Source organism: Pelodiscus sinensis, chromosome 2 (genome assembly GCF_052426305.1).
Source record: "Pelodiscus sinensis isolate ZL-2025 chromosome 2, ASM5242630v1, whole genome shotgun sequence".
Classification (NCBI taxonomy): domain Eukaryota; kingdom Metazoa; phylum Chordata; order Testudines; family Trionychidae; genus Pelodiscus; species Pelodiscus sinensis.
This window is the reverse complement of record NC_143053.1, coordinates 201594397-201615257: the sequence shown is the minus strand read 5'-3', so window position 1 is coordinate 201615257 and position 20861 is coordinate 201594397. Positions and strand designations below refer to the sequence as shown.

At 42.3% G+C, this 20861-nt stretch overlaps 1 protein-coding gene across 1 annotated transcript in view; it reads right to left on the bottom strand.

The window, feature by feature from the left end:
* The window catches only part of IGF2BP3 (insulin like growth factor 2 mRNA binding protein 3), a 179633-nt gene that overhangs the window by 135531 nt on the left and 23241 nt on the right, over window positions 1-20861 (bottom strand). Inside the window, exon 4 of the mRNA XM_075922211.2 lies at window positions 12945-12993. Within this exon, the coding sequence (XP_075778326.1) occupies window positions 12945-12993 (49 nt within the window). The remainder of the gene's footprint in view (window positions 1-12944; window positions 12994-20861) is intronic.

Genomic DNA, 20861 nt, shown 5'->3' with positions numbered 1-20861 from the left:
TATACACAAATGCTAGAAGTCTAAATAATAAAATGGGTCAACTAGACTGCCTAGTTATAAAGGAGGATACTGATATAACAAGCATCACAGAAACTTTGTGGAATAAGGATAATCAATGAGACATAGACATACCAAATATATTGGAAGGCTAGATCAGGTCGTGCTTGTGGGGGAATGGCACTATATGTGAAAGAAAATGTAGAAACAAATGAAGTAAAAATCTTAAATGAGCCTAAATGTTCCATAGAATCTCTATGGATATTTATTCCATGCTCCAATAGCAATAATATAGCTGTAGGGATATTTAGCGACTCCCTGATCAGAACAAAGATAGTGACTATGAAATGCAAAGGGAGATTAGAGGTATCAAAATAAAAAAAACCCTCAATAGTGGGGGATTTCAACTATCCCCATACTGCCTGGATATGGGTCACCTCAGCACAGCACGGGATAGAAATAAAATTTTATGATACCTTAAATGACTGCTTCTTTGAGCAGCTGGTTCTGGAACCCACAAGGGGAAAGATTCTTGATTTAGTCCTAAGTGGAGCACAGGATCTGGTTCAAGAGGTAAATATACCTGGACCGCTTGGAAATAGTGACTATAATGTAATAAAATTTAACATCCCTGTTGTGGGGGGGGGGAAACCTCAGCAGCCCAACACTTAACAGCCCAACAGCCTCAGCATTTAATTTCAGAAAGGGCAACTACATAAAAATGGGGAAGTTAAAGAGAAATTAAAAGGTACAGTAACAAAAGTAAAATCTCTGCAAGCTGCATGGAAACTTTTAAAAAACATCATAATAGAGGTCCAACTTAAAGGTATACCCCAAATTAAAAAGCACAGTAAGAGAACCAAAAAAGGGCCACCGTGGCTTAACAACCAAGTAAAAGAAGCAGTGACAGATAAAAAGACATCTTAAAAAGTGGAAGCCAAATCCTAGTGAGAAAAATAGAAAGGACCATAAATTGTGTCAAATTCAGTATAAAAATATAATAAGAAAAGCCAAAAAGGAGTTTGAAGAACAGCTAGCCAAAAACTAAAAAAAGTAATAGCAAAATGTTTAAGTACATCAGAAGCAGAAAGCCTGCTAAACAACCAGTAGGGTCCTTGGACGATCAACATGGTAAAGAAGCACTCTATGAAGAAGTCATTGCGGAGAAGCTAAATGAATTCTTTGCTTCAGATTTCATAGCTGAGGATATTGGGGAGATGTGCAAACCTGGGCCATTCTTTTTAAGTGACAAATCTGAGGAATTGTCCCAGATTGAGGTGTCATTAGAGGAGGTTTAGGAACAAATTGATAAACAGTAACAAGTCACCGGGACCAGATGGCATTCACCCAAGAGTTCTGAAAGAACTCAAATGGGAAATTGCGGAACTATAAACAGTGGTTAATAACCCATCCTTTAAATCAGCTTCCGTACCCAATGCCTAGAAGATAGCTAACATGATGCCAATATTTTAAAAGGGCTCTAGAACTGATCCTGACAATTAGAGACTGGCAAGTCTAACGTCAGTACTGGGCAAATTAGTTGAAACTATAGTAAGAATAAAATTGTCAGACACATAAACATAATTTGTTGGGGGAAGTCAACACCGTTTCTGTAAAGGGAAAAAATGCTTTGCTAACCTGCTAGAGTTCTGTGAGGGGATTAAGTAACGTGGACAAGGGGGAATCCAGTGGATATAGCGGCGAGGGAGTCCTGTGGCACCTTATAGACTAACTGCAGTGTAGAAGCATAAGCTGATGCTGACTTCCCTGATGCCACATCATTTCCCTGATGAAGCCACAGCACAACTGGTGGCTGAACTCTGTGAATTTATCCTCACATACAACTATTTCAGATTTGGTGACAACATATATCTCCAGACCAGTGGCACTGCTACGGGTACCCACATGGCCCCACAATACGCCAACATTTTTATGGCTGACCTGGAACAACGCTTCCTCAGCTCTCGTCCATTTACACCCCTTCTCTATCTACGCTACATCGATGACATCTTCATCATCTGGACCCATGGGAAGGAGACTCTGGAAGAATTTCACCATGATTTCAACAGCTTCCACCCCACCATCAACCTCAGCATGGACCAATCTACACAGGAGGTCCATTTCCTGGACACCACGGTACAAATAAGTGACCACCCTATACCGAAAACCTACCAACTGCTACACTTACCTGCATGCCTCCAGCTTCCATCCCGGACACACCACACGATCCATTGTTTACAGCCAAGCACTGATACACAACCGCATATGCTCCAAACCCTCAGACAGAGACCTACACCTACAAGATCTTCAACAAGCATTCTGTAAACTGCAATACCCACACGAGGAAGTAAGGAGACAGATTGACAGAGCCAGACGTGTACCCAAAAGCCTCCTGCTACAGGACAAGCCCAAGAAAGAAACCAACAGAACACCACGGGCCATCACCTACAGTCCCCAGCTAAAACCTCTCCAACGCATCATTAGTGATCTACAATCCATCCTGAACAGTGATCCCTCGCTTTCACAGGCCTTGGGAGGTAGGCCGGTCCTTGCCCACAGACAACCCACCAACCTGAAGCATATTCTCACCAGCCACTACACACCGCACCATAATAACTCAAACTCAGGAACCAATCCTTGCAACAAACCTCAGTGCCAACTCTGCCCACATATATACACCAGCAACACCATCACAGGACCTAACCAGATCAGCCATACTGTCACTGGTACATTCTCCTGCACATCTACTAACGTAATATATGCCATCATGTGCCAACAATGCCCCACTGCTATATACACACATCGGCTAAACTGGACAGTCCCTACGTAAAAGAATCAATGGACACAAATCTGATATTAGGAATGGCAACATACAAAAACCTATAGGGGAACACTTCAATCTTCCTGGACACACAATTGCAGATCTCGGGGTAGCCATCCTGCAGCAAAAAAACTTCAGGACCAGACTTCAAAGAGAAACTGCTGAGCTACTGTTCATCTTCAAGTTTGACACAATCAACTCTGGATTAAAACAAAGACTGTGAATGGCTCGCTAACTACAAAAGCAGCTTCTGTTCTCTTGGAATTCACACCTCCAGATCAGCTACTAGAAGTGGGCCTCATCTTCCTTGATTGGATCCACCTCATCATCTCCAGCCTGCATATTTATACCTGCCTCTGGAAATTTCCACTACATGCATCTGACGAAGTGGGTCTTTGCCCACGATAGCTTATGCTCCTACACTGCAGTTAGTCTACAAGGTGCCACAGGACTCCTCGCCGCTTTTGCAGATTCAGACTAACACGGCTACCCCTCTGATACTTGACACCAGTGGATATAGTGTACTTAGATTTCCAGAAAGCCTTTGACAAGGTCCCTAACCAAAGGCTCTTAAGCAAAGTAAGTTATCATGGGATAAGAGGGAAGGTCCTTTCATGGACTGATAACTGGGTTAAGAGACAGGAAACAAAGGGTAGGAATAAACAGTAAGTTTTCAGAGTAGAGATAACTAGTGGGGGCCCCCAAGGGTCTGTCCTGGGAGCAATCCTATTCAACTTATTTAAAAATTATCTAGAGAAAGGGGTAATCAGTGAAGTGGCAAAATTTGCAGACAATACCAAACTGCTCAAGATAGTTAAGACCAAAGCAGACTGAGAAGAGCTTCAAAAAGATCTCACAAAACTAAGTGATTGGGCAACAAAATGGCAAATGAAATTTAATGTTGATAAATGAAAAGTAATTCACATTGGAAAAAATAATCCCAACCGTATGTACAATAGGATGGGGACTAATTTAGCTACAACTACTCAAGATAGATCTTGGAGTCATTGTGAACAGTTCTCTGAAAACATCCACTCAGTGTGCAGTAGCAGTCAAAAAAGCAAATACAGGCAGTCCCCGGGTTATGTACAAGATAGGGACTGTAGGTTTGTTCTTAAGTTGAATCTGTATGTAAGTCGGAACTGGCGGCCAGATTCAGCCGCTGCTGAAACTGATCAGTTTCAACAGCGGCTGAATCTGGATGCCAGTTCTGACTTACATACAGATTCAACTTAAGAACCCCAGGCATCCCCAAGTCAGCTGCTGCTGAAACTGATCAGCGGCTGATTCCAGGAAGCCCGGGGCAGGGGCTTCCTGTAGTCAGCCACTGGTCAGTTTCAGCAGCGGCTGACTTGGGGACGCCTGGGGCAGAGCAGCTCGGCTGCTGCTGGGTTGGTCCAGTAGCGCCGCCGCTCCTCGGCGCTACTGGATCAACCCAGCAGCACCCAAGCTGCTCTGCCCAAGGCGTCCTGATTCAGCAGCTGCTGAAACTGACCAGCAGTGGCTGAATCAGGACGCCTGGGGCAGAGCAGCTGGGGTGCTGCCGGGTTGGTCCAGTAGCGCCCAGAGCGGCACTACGGGACCAACCAGCAGCGCCCCAGCTGCTGTACCACAGGCGTCCGGAGCAAAGCCGCGGAGCACGGGGGCAGCGGGACAGCCCCGACACGCCGTGGCTGTCCTGCTGCCCTCGGGCTCCGCGGCTTTGCTCTGCTTTGCTCCCCGCCTCCCTGGTCTGCAGACCACGGGGACGGAGAGCAAAGCTGCGGAACACGTGGGCTGCCCGCGTGCTCCTTGGCTTTGCTCTGCTTTGCTCCCCGTCTCCCTGGTCTACAGACCAGGGAGACGGGGAGCAAAGCAGAGCAAAGCCAAGGAGCACGCGGGCAGCGGACAGCCCAGACACATCTGGGCTGTCCGCTGGCTGCGTGTTCCACCGCTTTGCTCCCCGTCCCCCTGGTCTGCAGACCAGGGAGACGGGGAGCAAAGCAGAGCAAAGCCAAGGAGCACGCGGGCAGCCCACGTGTTCCGCAGCTTTGCTCTCCGTCCTCGTGGTCTGCAGACCAGGGAGGCGGGGAGCAAAGCAGAGCAAAGCCGCGGAGCCCGAGGGCAGCAGGACAGCCACGGCGTGTCTGGGCTGTCCCGCTGCCCCCGTGCTCCGCGGCTTTGCTCCGGACGCCTGTGGTACAGCAGCTGGGGCGCTGCCGGTTGGTCCGGTGCCCGCATGCTCCGCCGCTTTGCTTCCTCTCCCTGGTCTGCTGGAGACCAGGGAGACGGGCCCCGTTCGTAACTGCGGATCCGACGTAAGTCGGATCCGTGTAACTCGGGGACCGCCTGTAGAATGCTAGGAATCACTTAAAAAGGGATAGAGAATAAGACAGAAAATATCTTAATGCCTCTTGAATAATAGTACAGATGTGGTCACCTCATCTCAAAAAAGATATATTGTCACTGGAAAATGTTCAGAAAAGGGCAACAAAAATGATTAGATGTTTGGAACAGGTCCCATATAAAGAGAGATTAAAAAGACTTGGACTTTTCAGCTTAGAAAAGAGGAGACTAAGGGGGGATATGATACAGGTCTATAAAATCATGACTGGTGTGAAAATAGCGAATAAGGAAAAGTTATTTACTTATTCCCACAATATAAAAACCAGGGGTCACCAAATTAATAGGCAGCAGGTTTAAAACAAAAAAAGAAAGTTTTTCTTCACTAAGTGCACAATCCATCTGTGCAACTCCTTGCCAGAGGATGTGGTGAAGGCTAGGACTTTAACAGGGCTCAAAAAAAGCTAAATGGATACATGGAGGTTAGGTCCATCAATGGTTATTAGCCAGGATGGTTAGGAATGGGGCCCCAAGCCTCCGTTTGTCTGGAAATGGGTGACAGGAGAGGGATCATGTGATGATTACCTGTTGTGTTCCCTCCCTCTGTGGCATCTGGTATTGGCCACTGTTGGCAGACCGGATACTGGGCTGGATGGACTGTTGATCTGACCCAGTATGGCCATTCTTATGGTCTTACAAAGTGTCTTAGCAGCCAGCCAAGCAAGCAGTCCAGCTCAGTTCCAGCCTGCACAGGGTCTGGGAATTCAGACCAGCCCCAGAAAGGGGCTTCTACCACCCTACGCTGCTGCCTCTGTATCAGAAGCAGCATCACGTCAGCCAGTATGCAAGGGGAGCTGAATTTTGAAATGGCTGCCCTCGCAGACCAGCTTCTGCCTGGCATCCCAGGCAGAGGGCTCCTCGGGAATGGGGTCGGAGTGTACTGGCTACTGGCCCCACCCCTGGGACCTACAGAATAGTCGAGAAGAATTCATTAGGTTAATTGAGTAGTCAATTAACCGATATTTAACATTCCTAAATCACATAACCACTAAGAATTGATGCAGTTACATGATTACTAAATTAAACGATTTCTAACAATCCTAATTTCTACATAGTCTAGCACAAAGGTGCCTGACTTGTTGAAGTCTGAAGATGCTACCACAATACAAACATGCATATATTCAGGTTAAATAATTGCATATCTTTGGTGAGTTCTCTAACTTGATCTATGTCCAACCTGGTGTAGTGAGGAGGCAAAACTAGGATCTTCCCTGCAGAGACCTGAATTTGGGCAGATTGCGGCCTCAAACAATGTAACGCCATTACATTCAGACAATAAAGAGACATGACCTTCATTTAAGCCATTTTCAAGTGTTTGCCTAAATGCATAAATTCATAGAGCCTTCTTCCAAATCTCCCTAGCACAAAACCAATTACACAACTCCAGTGACCTGCATGTAAACAATTAAGTTTGTGTGTTTTTAGGCGTATGGAGGTGTGTGGGAAAGGACATCTAAGTCCAATGGGCCCTGATCCTTGACGGGTCTAGGTATCACCGCAATACAACTTACCAACAGCCAACTACAAGACGCCAGTGTACTACACGAGTACACTAACCATTCAATACAGCAGTACACTGGACTGGGTTTCCTCATGTAAAATGCAGCCCTATTTTTAAAATCCCTCAGGATTCCTTCCTTTCAAGGGAGCTGAAAAAAGACTTTAGTACAGAAAACAATATAGGGTAATAACCTCCTTAAAACAACTTTGTTACAAACAGACCAATTCACACACTAATATTAATTTTTTACCTTGTAACTTCATTTCTCCAAGTCCCTCTATGCCACTGCAAGCAGTCGATTGAGTTCTCTCACCAGCTTATGGAGATAGGAAAAAGCAAAGATTTTGTATATTGTCACCTTCTTTCTACAAGGGCTGACTGGTTAGAAACTTCACCAGCAATATATTTTCATGTTAAAATAACCCTAAGAACTAAAACAGCCCCAACTCTACCAATGCAACATATGCACGGTAAAATAAATAGATTAGCACAGAACAACTGTGAGAAGAAAAAATAATAGGTAAAACGGATCCATTTTCCATTATGCCAGCTCAAAGAACAGGTACTTGAATAGCAATGACCATCTTCATCAGAAACAATGGATACTTGTGGCCCACAGCATACAGGGCTACCTACAGAAAAAAAGTCATGCAAAGACTTGCCCTTATGAAGACAAAGGAGTTTAAAATAAGGGTGGGAAACCTTAAGCCCAAGGGACCAGATGCAGCCCCTGGCTTGCCTGGTTCTGCCCCCTGAGGTTCAGGGTTCTCCTTCAGCATTGGGGAGCCCGTGCTGGTGCTCCAACACGCCTCCAGCTTCTCACTTATGTGCGGCCCCAACTGATTTTTCTATTGGTCAGCAGCCTGATTCAAAAAGCGTTCCCCAACCCTGGTTTAAAGTCTTCTTACTCTCCTCTCCAAGCAAGTGGCCACAAGAAAAGCAGTTTCAAGTGTAACAAATCCAAAACCCTTTCAACAGAACTCAAAGGGCACTCTTGGCAAGGGCTTTTAGCACTAGGTTGGCTCCCATGGACTACAATAATCTAAAGCGAAGGCTTAGCCCTATCTTCTTCTACTATTTAAAAAATTTACCTTAATGAGACCCAAAAAGTGACCTCCCTCATGACACAGGGATATTGTCATCAGATCTAAACAGACTGCAGTGACAGGGAGGTTAATCAAGAGAAACAATGATTGCTTACTACATGGCAATTGAGAACCACTCTGCAACGTACAAGCTTTGCACAAAGGTAGGGCAAGTTCAGTCCCATAAAAAAAGCTTCTAGCAAGCACTGAAAAGGAGCATATTGGCCATTAATGATATAGAACACATAATAGACATGTTCTGGAAATACCTCTAGGCTATGTCTACACTATAAGGTTTTTGAGCAAAAACAGTTGTTTTTGTGCAAACACCAGCAGAGTGTCCACACCTCAAGCGTGTTTTTGTGCAAGAAGATCGACAGAACAGAGGGCTTTTGCTGGTAGAGTTATTCCTCTCCCCACGAGGAATAACTCCTTTTTGTGCTACAGCTCTTGCGCAAACAGGCAAGTGTGGACGCTACAGAGGGGTTTTTGTGCAAAACACCCCTATTGGAAAAAGCACAGGTGTTCTGATGGCCATTCAGTGAATGCCCATCAGAGCTTTCTTGCGCTAGAATGCCTATGCAGTGTAAACACTCTTTTGTGCAAAAGCACATCACTTGTGCAATGTGCTCTGAGGTCTGGATGCACTTTTGCACAAGAAGTTTTTGCACAAGAACTCTTCCGCAAAAGGTTTCTTGCGCAATAACCCTGCAGTGTAGACAAAGCCTTCAAGTATCTCTCCTGCATGCTTCTGCTTCTACACACACACAGCCAGACAGACACGGAGGATTTCGGCGTCTCAACATGTGAATAAGAGATGTTAAATAGGCAGGGTTTAAAGTCACTGGACATTCAGGGCTTGTCTTCACATATAGCACTACAATTAGGGAACATGCTCATATGCTTGTCAATGGGAGAGCTTCTTCCTGGTCATAGTTAATCCACCTCCCTGTGAAACAGATTCTATGACAAGAGAAGAAGCTCTTCCTTAGACCAAAGGCTGTCTACAACCAGTATTACCCCTCCCCTCCCATGGACCTCCCTTGTCCAGCATCCTTGGGACCTGACCAGTCCCAAACAAGGAGATTTGCTAGAACAGGGGAGGACCCTCCCAACACGGCCTGTGCTGTCCTGCTACTTCCCAGTAAGGATCTAGCCTAGCCCTGCTCCTTCCTGCCCAGCTACTGCTGCTGCTGCTGAAGTCAGAGCTCCACAGCCAGGGATAGAGGTCCCTGGCTGCCACTGGGGCCAGAGCTCCGCAGCTGCTGTCCCCCAACTCCATGGTTGCTGCTACTGCTACCACGAGCTCCATGGCCAGGGCCACAGCTCTTTGCCTGCTGCTGTGGGCCCTTAAGCTCTGCAGCCGGGCCCAGAATTCCGCTGCTGCCTAGCTGCAGAGCCCAGAACTCCCTCTGCACCACCCTCCCCTTTACACCCTGGCTCCCAGCTGAGTCTTCACACACACACACACACACCCCGCTACGTGGCACAACCTCCCTATACCTGGGCTCCCTGGTCCAAGAACATCTGTGGTCCTACAGAGAGACCCAGTTCAGGGAGGTACAACTTGTAATTTCATTGCTCAGCTATGTATATTTTTAACATCCCTGGGTGATGAAGTTATACAGATATTAGTTCGTTATGTAGATCTGGCCTTAGGAACCTTTTGGGAAGATGCAACCCATACAGAAAGCAGCTCACCTTAACTGAAATGCACCCAAAATGCCCTCATAGAACAGTTACAAACATTTTGGGGTATCAAGTATACTAGAAGTTGAGGGAAAAAGAGGAAAGATATCTATCAGTGATGTTAGAAATATCGACGGTAATGGGACCAACTGGTGCCTAACCAGAGAATTTGTTGAACCGCGGGAGGTTAATATTCTCCAGCAGCATTACCACACTTTCACTGTTTACTGGGCTCTTAGTAGACATTTGAGATAAATTAGAGCTAAGTAACAGCACAGAACACAGAGAGCCAGGACTGGTGGCTGTAAACACACTTTATGAGACCACAGGAAACTTGGCCACATCCATGGTAAGTGGACATCTAGCTAACTAAAATCATGTCAGACCATGGATGTTGCTGGACCAGAGTGGTTCAACATCTATCTTTTTCCAGAATCAGAGATCAATGAATAGATGGAGGTACATAAAAGCATTTCAAGGAACTGGACACAACCAGCATGACAAAGTTCAGAAATCGGGGAAAAGTTTTGACACTGAAAAATGACAATACTGACACCACCTTCTACTTAGTAAGTATTACCAACAACAACAACAACAACAACAAGCTACTAAAAAACCTCAGAACACTGACACACATTCAAAGCCAAAAACCCTACCTTCCCTCCCAGGCAGAGTTTTTACCCTCAAAATAGCAGTGTCAGAGAATCCATAAAGTCCATTAGAACAAAGGTGAGCAATAATTTTTAAGATGTTGGCAAGTGGCCAAGAGCTGCACTTTTCTGTGGAGGGTTGTAGGGTCTGGGATAGAAGTTGAGTGCAGAATAGGGCTGTAAAATCCTGTTTAATTAGTTAACTGGTTAAAAGGGAAGCAGGTGGGGAGGCCACTCCAGCCCTGCTGGCCCCAGCCCCCACCATTTAACGGGTAACTGGAACCGGTAAGCATTACCCAGTAACCTGTCACATCTCTAGTGCAGAAGGGAGCTCAGGGTACAGGACTGAGGTGCAGGAGAGGATGTGAGGTCTGAGAAGGAGTTTGGGTGAAGGAGAGGGTTGGAACATGGGGCAGGGGATTAGACTGCAGGACCTGGGTCCACGAGAGGATTCTGGCTCAAGGGAAGGATGCAGGATGCGGTGCAGTGTCAGGGAGGGAGCTGCAACGCAGGGAGGAGTGAGAGCGGGTTCCACAGAGGGTTCAGCTGGTGATCTGAGGCAGGGAGTTAGCATGTCGGAGGGGGTGGGGTGCCAAAGGCAGGCTCTGGCCGAGAGGTGTTAAACACTGGTGGCTTCAGGTGAGCAGCCCAATGGTACCATAGCCCCAGACTGCTCAAAGCAGCTGGCTGCTCCGTGTGACTCTCTACACCATATGCGGGAATAAGGAGGGAGGGGACTTTGTGCACTACCCTACCATCGCAGCTCCCATCAGCCCACCCCTGCACTAGTGAATTCACTGTTGCTAATGCCTTTAAATGGAAAGCCGTCACCACAATGATAGAGGTAGTATAACACACGAAGGTACCCAGATGGCTACTGGCAGAAACAGAGGAGCGACCTATGATGGATATTCTGATTCACAGATTTCATGGCCGGAAAGGACCATTGCAATCATCTTCTATAGTCTGACCTCCTGCATTAACATAGGCCACAGAGCTTCCCCAAAGTAATTCCTCGAGCATCTCTTTTACAATAACAAGCAATCTTGATCGGGGTGCTGGAACTATTTGTATTGCGGGAATGGTAAGACCCATTAAACAAAACTGCAATCCGTATTTATGATGGAAACCTCTTCAAGTCAGGTGGTGCAGCAGCACCCCCAGCGTCTCTAGTTCTGGCACCTGTGATTTTGATTCTAAAGTGGACAGTAATGGAAAATCTCTCTTGACCTTTGGTAAGTTGTTCATATTGTTAATTACTCACTGTTAAAAACTTACATCTTATTTCCCGTTTGAATTTGTCTAGCTTCAACTTCTAGCCAATGCAGTATGTCAAAGCTTCTCTCTCTGCTAAACTGACGAGCCCATTTTTATTGGGTATCTGTTCCCCCCAAGTCATCCCATAGCCTTCTCTTTCTTAAAATAAATGCTTCAAGCTCTTAGAGTCTATCACTGTCCTGCAGATTCTCCAATCCTTAAATCTCAGTTCTTCTCTGAAACTTCTCCAATTTTTCAACACTAGCCTTGGACTCCAGTGTTCCAGCAGCAGCAAAATCAGTGCCAAATACAAAGATAATATAACCTCCCTATTCCTACACAAGATTCCTGTTTGTCCACCTATAGATCACGTGACCTCTTCTAGCAGATCAAGTTCAGTTGATATCTATTACAAGCCTCAAATCTTCGAGAGAACACCCCATCTTGTTCATAGACACGTACATTTATGTTTAGCTGTATTAAACTCCATATTTGTTTGCATCCAGTCTCCCAAGAGATCCAGATTGCTCTGTATCAGTGCCCTATCCTCCTTGTTATTTACTACGCCCTCAGTTTGAGTTGATTTGTCTGCAAATCTTATCAGTGGATAATGACACGTTTTAAAATCAAAATGTTGGGCCATATTTTATTTTGCAACTTCCAGATTTGACAATGAAAACCAGAAGGAGGGGTTAGGTGAACAGGGCTGTGTTGATCACACACACAAAGCACTAAGTGTGGAACCTGAACTGGAGAGAGCTGTGTTTGCATTCTTCTAATCCAGGGCAAAACCTAGTATATGTTTTGTAGATGAAGTAGCTGCAGAGACACAACCGAACAGGCCTGGTCAACCTGCTTCATCAGATGAAGACGTTATAAATACTATTCTTTCTACCCCCATGTCTCCATTTGCTTGCATGACGACTTACTACAGTTTCCTACAAAACAAAAAAAAGTAAGTGTTTCTCAAGTATCCCTCTGTCCTAGATTAGCTGATGGGTATCTCCTCAGGACAACCTATTGTAAAACGTTATCCATTGGCATCATATGCAATTATTATGGAAATGGATTGGTGACAGGGTGAATGTTTTAATTGTATTAGAAAACTACAGTTCCCATTTGTAGAATTACCATAATGATGCTACTGATGGAAAAGAAAAAAAATATTTGAAAGACAAAGACCTAATATTGAAGTTTTGCTATTAAAAAGTTTTTACCAAAGTATTTAAATCTAAACTTTCATAAGATTACTGAATTCCTATACCAGAAAATACTGGAACAGACAAACCTTCAGTCAAGGAGACTGAATCAGGAAGTCTGCATGCATCTAAGAATCTATTTCAACATTTTTTATGTTAACTCAGAGAGAAGAAATGAACGCAGTTATCTGAACTGCTTAGAAGGCACTATTGTTCACACTTTCAAAAGATTTCCCCTCCCCCCCAAAAAACAAAATGCAGCATGTATGAAGCCAACGAAGGATGGGGGAAGGGATGAAGTCATATGGAGAAGAGAAAAAGCTTTTGATACGGATGTCTTAATTTAAAAATGTGAATTCATACCTCCCATTGCAAGTGAGGTGGGATGTTTCTGATTTGAAGTTTTCGACTCCTGCAGACAAATTAAAGAAAATAGTTAACAGAAAAATATTAACAGCAAAAAAATGTACATTTAAGCATATTTTCTAACAAATTAGGCAGAACCAGATCCACAAAACTCAAAGGCAAAACAATTAAGAACAAAGGGAGGAAATTTGATCAAAACCCTATTAAGTCCAAACTGTTACAGTAATACTTGTTTTACATTTGGCAGCTATGATATTTCATAGAAACATGTAGTGGAAAGCTATTTTCATTTAAACCTCTCAAGACACACAAGTATCTAGCTCTCTATACACAAAAGCATAGACAAAAATACTAGTTTGTCACCCCTCACTCTTTTTGAGAATTTTTTTTTTAAATACCAGGACACTTTCAAGAAGAAATTTCAAATATTTACTGTATTGTACAGCCTCTGCAAAAAACACATAGAATAAATAGGTTTGGTTTGAGATTTAAAGACTTGCCTAATTGATCACATTTTAACACCTGAATTCCTGACTTTTTTTGCTTCCACAGTAGAAATCAACAAATTAGTTAATTATATTTTCATTTCAAATGGATCTTAGTTTTCAGTCAAAATATTTAGTTTTTAGAACAATAGTGAAGTCCAGTGATATTCTGACTAGATTCACAGCCAAATCCTTTGTCTCCTTCCTTCCCCCAAAGCAAGAGAACAAATAAATGCCAGAGATGCCACATAGCCCCTGGGATTCTTAAGAATGTGTGTAGATTTAACACAGTGCTAGCTGTACTCAGGTAGTGTGTGTGTGCATGTGTAAGCTAGCATTGTAAAAAAAATATTACTACATTTGATAACACTGTACTATAAAAAGTATCACTTAGTCTCACTCTATATCCCTCACGAGCTTTAAGTCTTAGGTGGCTAAAAATAGCTGAAGAAACTTTGTCTCAGAATACACAATATAGTTGGTTGAAGCACATACAATTTTGCTTTTTCAATGCTTTAAAAGTTCAAAGTTTATTTATGAAGAATGTGATCGGTGTAAAAACTGTATGGTTTTGCAAAAAAGTAACAATTAAAACAGACTGGCAAGTAGTGTATTATGATGAACAGACTTGCTTAACAATAGCATGGAAGGCATTCTTTTTCTCTGTGACCATTTCTGCTAGAATGGATTTCTCTCCCCCTCACCACTCCAGGCTAGTTTTTGCATCTTGAAATACTGAGTCTAAAAAGGACTTTTGTCTTAAACCAAACTCCAGTTGTATCCTTAGCATGTTTGGTGTATGAACATTCTCCTCAGTAGCTAATTCCTAGCCCCAGTATTCTAGCTGTACAGCTCACTTCCATATAAACCATTTCTGATAGGCAATTAAATTGACTAACATAGCAGCTATCATCTCAAAAGTTAATGGAGAAGATGAATAGATACCTACTGCAATGTAGTTGTATAAGGATTTTATATATGCCAACTTTCTTAACTAGGTCAACACACATTTGATCACTTCATGGTGGAGCTCACAATCAAGTGGACAAAATAAAAGTGGTCTTCAGTAAAATAAGTGAATTAAAAAATAAATCAGACTCCTGAATTTAGAAATATTGGAAATTAAAAAAATCTACTGGCAATAGTCTGGAGCTACTTTAGCCCAAGGAGCAATGTGAAAAGTATGAATCTTTTTGGAACATCTTTGCAAACTGGCAACTTTCACGTTAAAGGCTTTTCATTAAGAGATTAAAAAGTCCACATTTGTCCTATCCTGTCCTGCATTCTCAAACTATTCTCTCAGTCATCACCCCAACTTTAAAACTCAATGAATGTATATTTACAGTCAAGTCTGTAATCACAGTATGAAGCATTAGAACATTTCAAGGTAAAGTACCAGTCTAAATGCCATTCAGTGTGGTTCAAAGTATGTTATTATAATCTTGCTCATTTGTAGATTCCAATTAAAATTCACTAAAGTGTTCTAAGTGAGTGTCACCACTTGCAACAAAAGGATCTAAATGTACTGACAAGACACACCACATGCTATCAACAGGCTTAACTGAAAGAGCTCAACACCAGATAAAAAACTAGGCAATAATTATGAATGCATATCAGCTGCTGAATTTCATGTCCCCAATTCCCTTCTCCTATTTCATCTAGCAAGAAAATCGTGTTTCTTCAATTTCATCTCAAAGCACAAGACACATAATAAAACTCATTTTCTCTCTTTATTCATGACCTCTTGTACCAAGTCTCAATTTTTAAAGTGACTAGAGACAAAAATAGTTGACTTATTAGCACATAGATATAAGCATTTTAAAAAAAAGACATTAGAAAATGACTAGATCCCCTATAATTTGTGGGAATGCCAAAAATGCTTTTACATCATCTAGCTTTTCTTCCCAAATCACAAAAATATAAGTACAAAGGTCAGGGTGGGGGAATCCTTTCCGATTACTGTTTTGTAGTAGATGCAATTAGAACACAGAAATTTCAGTCCAAACCCAGAGCCATCAAGAGCTAACGTGACAGAAAAGACGCAGACACTTTCTACTACAATGTAGAAAGAGTGCAAAGATTATTTCTTTTAAGTAAAAACATCTGAGGCTTTTTACCAAAAAGCAATATGGAAAAAAAAGTGGGAGAGCAATGCTTTATCATGCCTTATAGCAGCTCATGAGGGATCAAGAATGTACACCCATGATGAATGCCTGATGCCCTAGGCTGTTCATATTTGGACAGGATAGCACCTACCACCGCTGTTGTACTTTAATATCGTACAACTGGTCATGCCAATAAAATATTACTTAATTACATTAATCAGATCTGCATACACATACCCAAGCAGGATCACCATGAAACTTTACTTCAATAACATCTGAGAAAGCAGCATGAATTATATTACATGCAAAATCTGTTAATACTGTACATAGTAAGGGACAATTCCCAATTACTGATTTTAGCTTTTATGAGAGCAGGATTCTATTCTTAGAAAATATGCACTTAGAGTGTATAATATGTGGAATAGGGAAGTAATATCCCATTTAATTTGTTAACTTGGTAAACATGTTAAACAGGTTAACGGATCAAAGATGGGAGAGCCTAAGGATGTTAAATTTAGATCAATCAACTAATTGAATAGTCGATGCAATTTGCATCAACTATTTGATTAGTCAATAAAGGCCCCTCTGCCTTTGAAATGTAGCAAGAGCCCTGCTGGTTCTTGCTACATTTCAAAGGCAGAAGCACCATGGCAAACACAGGGCCAGCAGGGGACTCAAGCAGTTTGCCATGCTCCTTGCTTTTGAAATGTACAAGAGCCGCCCCCCTCCCGCTTTGAAATGTACAAAGCATGCACAGAGCAAGCAGCTGGTCTATGCCCATGTTTGCTTCTGAAATATGCAAGAGCTCTGGGCGGGGCTCTTGTACATTTCAAAAGCAACCAGTGCAGGGCATTGCAGACTCAAGCAGTCCCCCGCTGGCCCCATGCGCTTTACTTTTGAAATATAGCAACAGTCCTGCTCTTGCTACATTTCAAAGGCAGAAGCACCACCACTTTCCCTCTGTACCCCTGCTCCCCCCGGAGACAGTGCTGGGGGGAGCCAGCTTTTAAGCCAGTCCCTTCCAAGCACCGGCTCCTGTTCCCCACCTTGCTGCCTCTCTTCAATAGAGGCAGCAGGGGGAGAGGGGGAAGTGACTAGTCAAGTCAACTATCCAATAAGCATATGCTTATCGGATAGTCGACTAATCACTTTGCATCCTTACTCCAGCCCCCACCAGTTAACAGGAACTGGAAAGCATCACTCATTAAGGTTGATGTTTACCAGTAAACCTGTCACATCCCTAGTGTGCAATTCCCATTTAAAAAAAGATGCCTCAATCCTGGGAGGATGGAAATCTAAACCTCATTCCAGAGACATTGTCTATTTCACTAACTGTTAGCTCATGAAAATCCACACCTTCTAACTGCTACTGCTCTCTTTGGCAATGTATAGCATGCTAGGCTTAATACTACAATGTGATTGTGCTCTTTGGTCTTGCTCAATTACTTTTGTTATGTTTATTAATAATTTATAAAAATTAGGCCAATTGCAAGTCACCCATAACTTAAAGAAATGACACTAAGGTTTTGCTTATTGAATGAAATTTTTGCTGATAACCTGACATTAAGAGTGCATGAGCATCTTAATAGAGCTTTAAGAATCAATGTAGTCAGTGTGACCAATTTTCTCTTGTTCACTTGAGTTACATATTTATTGCAATCTGATTGTATGAATCTGATTCTAAATAATGTTCAGTTACTTTTCAAAAGTTAGACATATGTAAACTGCCTTCATTTCTCTCTCTCAAAATACACACAACAGCCCTCTACTGGACAAGATGAAATATATATGTATTTTACTTCCTGCACTAGACTTGCTCTAAAACTGCAGCTGAAGAAAAGAGGAGGATAACTTTTAATAGTTTTATTTCAATTGTACTTTCGGTGCAGAGTTGGAAACTGGATCCAAATACAAAGATCAATGGTGAGTTGAAGAAGGTTTTTAACAGATTTATCCTGCGCCCACATCAATTTTATATGCTTACCCAGATTTCACTGTGCTCAGACAGAAAATTGCACTTCATTTCTTTAAAGGAGTGCAATACAGATTACTAAATTTATAAAGCTATTTTTCTATAGCTTAGAACAAACTCATGAATGAGAGTATATTCAAAACATGTTTTGTGACCCCACAGTGCTTGTGGCCAAGGAGAATTCTATAGGTTTAGGGTAGCACTAAGAGATTGGCAAGGAAAGGAAATACCAAAATGATTGGCTTTTATCATTTCTCAAGAACTAATTGTGTGGTGAAGGTGCTCAAACTCTGGTCATGCACAGCTTTCTATCTTAAATAAAATTCCAGCATTCTCATTCCTGTATGATGAAATGAGTAGTATCTGGCCAAAACAAGTTCACAGAATTTTTTTTTCCAGAGGAAGGGGAGAAGGGAAGATTAAGATGTTGATGTGCAAATGTGTTTACAGGGAATACCAAAAACATATCCATCTTTTGCTCAGGATTCCTAATCTTTATATCCAGCATTTTATAGCAACTAAAAAAAGACTGTGCTATATACTGCTATTGTCCACATAGCTTTTTACAAACCCCTTCCACCAAAAAGCGATGAATTCACTATCCCAAAGAGTTTGTATCTGAACTGTTTTGTAAATTATGTTGTGTGTTTGTAGCTATAGTACAGTGCTCATCTACTCAATCTGATCAACAGCCATACAGAATAAGAATACACAAAATGGTTTTCACATAGGACAGAAATCACTTCATACATTTGAAAGGGTCACAAATAGTCACAGAAGGCTAGACTATCTACACTTTTACTTCAACTCACCTGCAACAGCTTCAGCTTCAAACAAAGCTGAAAATAAGTCATCTTGATTTATACAGGTAAGAACTTTGTGAAGAATGCAAAGATATTTCATTTCAGATATGCTTACTTAGAACTGGTAAATGGCAACCTCCCATGTCTTCATATGCTGACTAATGACTTAAATTGAACTTGGTAAAAGACAATGAATAACGGTATTTTAAAATGTAAAGTTGAGATTTGTTACAAATAGCATGTGGTGTAATGATGGACTGAAGTAGATAAAAAGCTACCCAGATATTCAAACTGGATTCTCCAGACACAATGATTGTCAAGCTAACCACTCACCTACCCATATAGCAAATTCCTGTCAACGAATCAGATTTCAAATGATTTTGCTGCTTTCAGGAAAAACATATTTATTTTATTATTTATTACACCTGCTGTTTAATCCTAAAACAAAAAACTGCATTAATAACCATTTTAATTCACTCTGTAGAGTTCTTTTAAAGGCTACTCATTACAGCACCTCTGCTTTGCCCATGATCATTTCAGCCACTATGACAGATTTACTCCTGATTGAGAGGGAGAATCAGGGCCACATTCAGCAGTTACAAAAATTAGTTATTCACAAGAACACACGATATTTTCTGTGTAGCAAATATAAAGTGGTCACACCAAACACTAACCAATGTAGCATCACAATGTGGGAAGAGAGGGTTTAAGCTAGCAAAGGAATAACTAACGTTCATTACAGTCAACTTGTTTGCCAGTTAAGTTGAGTAAGTGATTTTGAGAGATTGGAACGATTTAAAAAAAAAAAAAAAGGATTAAATTTTAACCAGATAAGAAACACACAAGAAACAAAATCATTTTAACAAAGACATTGAATAAATACTCTGATTTTAAGTCACCTATGAGATCCAAATAAAATTATGGCCATAGTAGTTCATTTGCTCTTAATGAGAAATTCTGAGGGGAAAAAATATTTTAAAAACCAAATTTTGTTTTCATCTCTCTTTGCTAAAAGGAGAATTACACTGGGTAGCTTTTAAAAATACACACACTTGAGATTGTTACCCTGGAAACTATGTTTAGAGTTGACAAATGGCTAGTGAAGTTTTCACATTATTTCTATAAAAAGAAAAGCAAATTCTAATGCATTCTAAAGAAACACACATTAAGAGGAATAACTACCATATTTTACCTTAATTTGGGCCGTAAGCTTGTAAAACCAACCAACATGCTTGCTAGAAGAGGAAATACTGGGGAACAGGCTTCTAATACTTAAGCTGCCTACATTATACTATTACTAGTATTTAAGATGAAGATTTTTTTCCTGAAACAATTAAGTATTTCCCCTCAAAATGCTAGATGAACAAGTTTAATCAAACTGCCCAAAGAGAGATAGTTGCTAAGTATAAATAGCTTATATCAAAATACAGATACACCATTTTATTTTTATTTTACTGTAGAAGACAACCTTGAACTGCAAATCCTACTGCTGCAATTGAGGCTAATATTATCACTCTCACAAATGGAGGCCTACAAAACAAGCTGTGTTACACACACAGATGGCACACTTCTGCACCCCACCCTACCCCCTGTTTAACACCCTTCCATGCATCACTATATGCAGAACAGGAAGGGTTTTAAATTTTCAACAAAGGGAAATCTCTAAAAATGCAAAGCATGCAAGATTTAAATTGGAGGATCTGATTCTTATCTCAGGCTTATGTCTACACTGGAAAGAGCTGGCAACAAAAGTGCTGTCTACATTCATAAGTTGCCAAAAAGAAAGTCACCAAATCATGTTTACACTGCCACCCTCCTTCAACATATCATGGCCACACGGTTAACACCCATCGACAGAAAGAATACAACAACGTGGGTAAGCATCCCACAGTGCCTGGCACCACCTTCAGTCACTGAGTACTGGGGGAATGTGCCATGTAACACTAGGCATTTTGGGAATGTGTAAAACATGCTCTCAGCCACCTATTTGCTCCCCAGTCCTCCAAGGGCTTCCAGGTTACTTGTGCACCATTCCAGCGTCAGCCCTTGCTGCACACTCCATCTGTGAGAGATGGAGAGTGAGGCTGTGAGAAATCACGGGTTCCAGACTTCTCTCCCATATTGTGTTCAGTGCGTTCAGGACGTCATACACTGCAGCAGAGGTACTTAAGCACTGAGTACCAGAGGAAGTAGTCTTGGATGCAGATGACAATGTGAGAGCCTCTAGGTTAAGTCCTGTTTCTGACTGTGCTACAGGAAGTATCCACAGGTTCCTTGGCTGTGGACATAGGGCCCCCACCCAGGACTGAGTCTAGTTGATCAAAGCAGCACGTTTTGGGTGAGCCACCAGACCGCTGTTTGCCTCCTTTACCTTCTCCTATGCCTGCTGGAGTTCCTTGATCCTGGCACTGCATCGTTCAGGTTGCACCTCCCTAAACCGGGACACTCTCGTCCGTCCGGCAACTGCACCATGGATGTTGTTGAATGAGAGAGTTCTTGGACAGGAGGGCAAGCAGCTGAAAGCCCCAGGCAAGGTAAAGCTGGTGGTA